Genomic DNA, 4550 nt, shown 5'->3' on the forward strand with positions numbered 1-4550 from the left:
AACCTGGCTACCCCCCTAGGTGGTGGAGCCAGGATTTGAACCCAGCCCAGCTCGAAGCTCATTCTATCTACATGCTCCCTCTCTGAGTGCAAGTGGGCCAGACAGTCATTAAGGGCAGCCTGGCTGAGGACGCCATCTGCCCAGGGCACCCCGGGAGAGGCCCACCCATTGGCTCAGCCTTAGATGGAGTGCAGACAGAAGGGCTGGGTGTCGTCATGGGTCTCTTGTATAGAAGAATCTCAAATGAAGGGTGGAGGTGGTATTCAGTAGTGACCTAGAGGAGCCCTGCTGGCATAGGGGGATCAGCAGTTCAAATCCACCAGCTGCTCCGTAGGAAAAAGACCAGGCTTTCTCCTTCCACGAAGAGTGCAGTCTCAGAAACCCAGAGGGGCGGTTCTACCCGGTCCTCTAGGGTCTTGATGAGTGAGTGGGAGGGCTACTTGCTCCCTCGTCTCTTCTCCACTGCCCAGCAGTGGGCAGGGCCGGCTTAGGAAAGGACTCGCCTGGGGAGGCTGAGCTGATTGAAGACCAACATTTACTGAACACAGCACTTCCTAGCTCCCCATCAAGCATGTGGCGTCTGTTGGCTCTTCATTCTTGCAGGGACCTCTGCGCCAGGAGCTCCTGAAGCTCAAGTTTACAGGAGAAGCAACAGAGGAGGAGCCGCTTGGAGGCAGGGAGCGGCGGAAGCTGGGTCTGGAGCCAGGCAGACAGACCCATACTCGGCCGGCCCTCTTGGGATCACGTGGTCCGAACTCCCCACATCCACAATCCATAAGCCCCCCAGGCCTCCTCCTCACTGCTCCCCAGTAGGGCCTAGAGCAGCAGTGCTCAGCCTGTGGGTCAGGACCCCTTTGGGGGTCAAACGACCATTTCACCGGGGTTGCTTGATTCATCACAGTAGCAAAATGACAGTGATGAAGTAGCAACAAAAATAATTCTATGGTTGGGGGGTCCCCACCACATGAGGAACTGTATGAAAGGGTCGCGGCATGAAGAAGGTGGAGAACCACTGGCCTCGACGCTGCAGGATGGCTGAGGGACAAAGTCTGAAGCTAGACTGACAGTCAACCCTGCTGGGCCTCAGTTTCCCCACTTACAAAATAGAGGCCAATACCTACCTCCGTCCAAGGTGTGCAAACAGACAATATACTTGGCTGCTAGCCAAAAAGCTGAAGTTTTGCGTCTACCCCCGGGGTCCCTCGGAAGAGAGGCCTGGCAATCTCTGTCCCCCAAAAGCACCCACTGGAAGCTCTGTGGATGTATAGTTCTCCTCTGACACACGGGGGTCCCCTCGAGGGTGGGGGTGGGGGTCAAGTTGACGGCAATGGGTCTTAGGTATTCACATCCCTGCCTCCTAGGTAAAAACATGCTAAGAGCCGAGGAGGGGGCAGACAAATAGACCTTGCTAACATGCTGCCATCGAGTCAGTTCCAACTCACAGCGACCCTACAGGGCAGGGGTGAACAGCCCTTGACAGTGACTCTCTAGTAGAGAGCCTGCTGGTGGTTTCAGACCACTGACCTTGCAGTTAGCAGCTGAATGTACAACCACTACGCCACCAGGGCTCCTCAGCGCTCTACAAGGGCTGGCTATAATTAGCACTGTTGCTTCCTTTATTACCAAGCCCCTTGTTCGGGCAGAGCCCCCCTCCCCTGACACTCCTTTGGCGTCACTGCCCAAGTTCTGAGCAGGGGCCAGCAAGTGAGCTCAGCACCAGGATCAGAGAGGCAGCAGCTCTGCAGTGTTCTGCTCCTGGGAACAAGACCCCACTGCCCCGCTATCTGCCCAAGTTCCTGCCCTGGAAAGGAGCCCCAGTCAAGAGCAATCGCTCCAGGGACAAGCAGGGCAGAGCAAGGGCCCACCTCTCTGCTCCTGCCTCCCCGCTGTGACCTTCTCGCAGCAGCATGCGAGGCCGGGCACTCTGCACAGTGATGGGCAGGGTCCAGCCCAGGCCCCGAGGGCGCCTCACCTGTGAGGATGGAGAGCCTGCGCATGGCTGGGAAGGGGTGGTTGCCGGACGTGTCCAGGATATCAAGCTGGTACATGTCGCCACGGATGTTGTAGACCTTGCGGTGGAAGTCCTCGATGGTGGGCGTGTACTGATCCTCGAAGCGGCCGTTGAGGAAGCGGGAGACAATGGAGCTCTTGCCCACCCGAGAGGCCCCCAGCACCACCATGCGGTACGAGTTCTTGGCAGGCACGCTCAGCGTGCAGTTTCCGCTGGACAGGGTCTTCATCATGGCTCGGGGCTGCGGCAGAGAGCAAGGGGAGGGGAGGTCAGGGGGCCCTCGGCTGATGCTGTGACCCACTTCCCACCCACTGCCCCTTTCCAGGTCTCAGTTTCCCATCTGCAGAACGGGCGCGCCGAGGACCTTGCTGCATAGGGGACCTTGAAGCTTTACCCACTTCAGCCCTTCATGCCCTCTTCTCTATCTGCCCCTTCACTCATCCGCCCCCTCCCTCGCCCAATCACGTACTCCCCCGCATTAGTTAGAAGGCTACAGGGCGGTGCAAATGGACAGCTCCTGGCTAGTGGCTGGTGCTTTGAACCCACCCAGGGGGGCTGCAGCAGGAAGGCCTGGCGGTCAGCTTCCATAAAGCCTGCAGCCCAGAAAACCCCAGAGGACATACAGGTCAACCTTGTGGCCCAGGAGGTTGTCAGTGTATTAGAATGGACGCAACAGCACAAGACAACACCACCACCTTAGGGCATAGGCAACCATAGCTTCCTCTTTCTGGGACTCACTTTTCCCATCTGTGCAGTGGGTCCCCGAAAGAGGCCACCACGCCTGGTGAAGTAGAAGGCCGTCAAAGAGAGGGAAGCCCTCAATGAGATGGATTGCCACAGTGGCTGTGGCCGGGGCTCAGACAGAATGCCTGTGAGGGCGGTGCACGGCCGGGCAGGGTTTCATTCTGTTGCCTGCCAGGCTCTGCCGTTCTGCCACTATGAGTTGGAATCGAACCGCCATCCCCACCAATGGTCCAACTGACGGTGCCGCTGTGAACATCACATGCCAACGAGCTTGAGAATCTGCTCTGTCCCCGGTTCCCCCATCCCTTCCCACTTGGCCTCCCTGGACACTGCCCGGGGACAGGAGCAGAGGACCATGGCCCCTCCGCCCTCCCAGGAAGGGGGAAAGACCATGTCGGGCGCACATCTGCCAAGCTCCGAGCCCAGCGCTGGCATGGTTCCTGGAGCCGCCTCAGGAACCTTTGCCTTTCGGGGTTCCCTCCACCTGCAGAGCAGCCCCTCCTGCCCAGATATTTTTACCCCACAGGCTTTGAGTCTGTCCACCTCCAGGAGACCCAGAGGCCTGGGTGGGGGGGTGCAGCTTCCAGGAGAGGCCTGAGCCAGGGGTGCAGCTCCCAAGAGAGGCCCGAGCCAGGGGTGCAGCTCTGTGAGGAGGAGAGGCTTGAGCCAGAAAGTAGGCGGACACAGCTCTCAGGGAAAAAGAGGCCTGGGTCAGGGGTGCAGCTAAGGAAGGGTGTCTCTCCAGCGAGGCTGTCAGTTTCATGGACTAGAGCCTCGAACTGGGCTTCACGCCCTCTCCTCCACAGACAGTCTGGAAGCATCAGGCTGGGAGCCAGGCTGTGAGGACCAGGAACTGACCCACGGGTGACCCCAGGTTCCCTCACAGTCCCAAGAACAAGGGTCCTGGGGCAATCCAGAACATTCCATAGACGTTCTCTGGCCTCAAGGAAGAGACTGGGAGAATCCAGGTTTTCCAAACTCCACAAGGACTTAAGACCCGCTCCACGAGCCTCCTTCAGGTCCCCTGAGAGGCTTGCCTAGCTCCTTCCCAGTCTCAGTTCCCACCCAAGTCCACATCCCCTTCCCGGGAATGCTGAGCACCATCACTCTGGTTAGTCTGAGCTTGCCCGAGGGCTGCCTCCTTGCTCCTCTCGCTCAGAACATGCCCCCTAGCCCCCTCTTTTTAGCATCAGGGCCTGGTCCAATTGCCACCTCTTCTTGACCGCTCCCCTGGTACCTCCCCCCAGCAGGGGTCTTCTGGAGGAGAGCTTCTCGGGTAGAGCCGAAAAGGACTGCGGGCCAGCCATATAAGGTGGGGCAGGCTGCGCACTGTGCAAGAACACCAACCTGGGTGGGCCAGTGAGGGCCACGCCGGCCAAAGGCAGGATGTCTGTCTGTTCAGCATATAAAGTCCGAGGTGGCAATTTTGTTCAATTTGCACCAACGGGCAGGAACATCCTAACTGTACTCGGGGTGAATGCCCCAAATCCACACCCCTATTTCCCCAAGGCACTTGCCAACATGCTAGTTTTCAGTGCTACCACAATGCCTGCAGAGTGAGGCAGCCAATCAAGGGACAGGCAGCTCTTCGCTTACGGTCTTCTGGCAACTCCCGTCCTGGGTACAAAGAATCCACATCCACTCATGTGCTGACCGAGGCCCTGAGCAGAGTCTCACTGGTAAACCAGCTCTTAAAAGATGACCTGATTCATAACAGCATTTGTCAGTCTCTGGGGTCCGCAGCCCCCCACCATGGCCAAGTGCTCGGGACCCATATGAATGACCTCGGTGAGTG

General features: G+C 58.4%; 1 protein-coding gene across 1 annotated transcript in view; it reads right to left on the reverse strand.

Moving 5' to 3' along the window:
- RASD2 (RASD family member 2) overlaps positions 1-2273 on the reverse strand; it is a 5865-nt gene extending 3592 nt beyond the window's left edge. Inside the window, exon 1 of the mRNA XM_004700316.4 lies at positions 1973-2273. Within this exon, the coding sequence (XP_004700373.1) occupies positions 1973-2243 (271 nt within the window). The 5' untranslated portion in view covers positions 2244-2273. The remainder of the gene's footprint in view (positions 1-1972) is intronic.
- Positions 2274-4550: the final 2277 nt, after the last annotated feature.

This window comes from Echinops telfairi, unplaced genomic scaffold, assembly GCF_000313985.2.
Source record: "Echinops telfairi isolate 266 unplaced genomic scaffold, ASM31398v2 ScPeMD7_2;HRSCAF=8, whole genome shotgun sequence".
Lineage (NCBI taxonomy): Eukaryota > Metazoa > Chordata > Mammalia > Afrosoricida > Tenrecidae > Echinops > Echinops telfairi.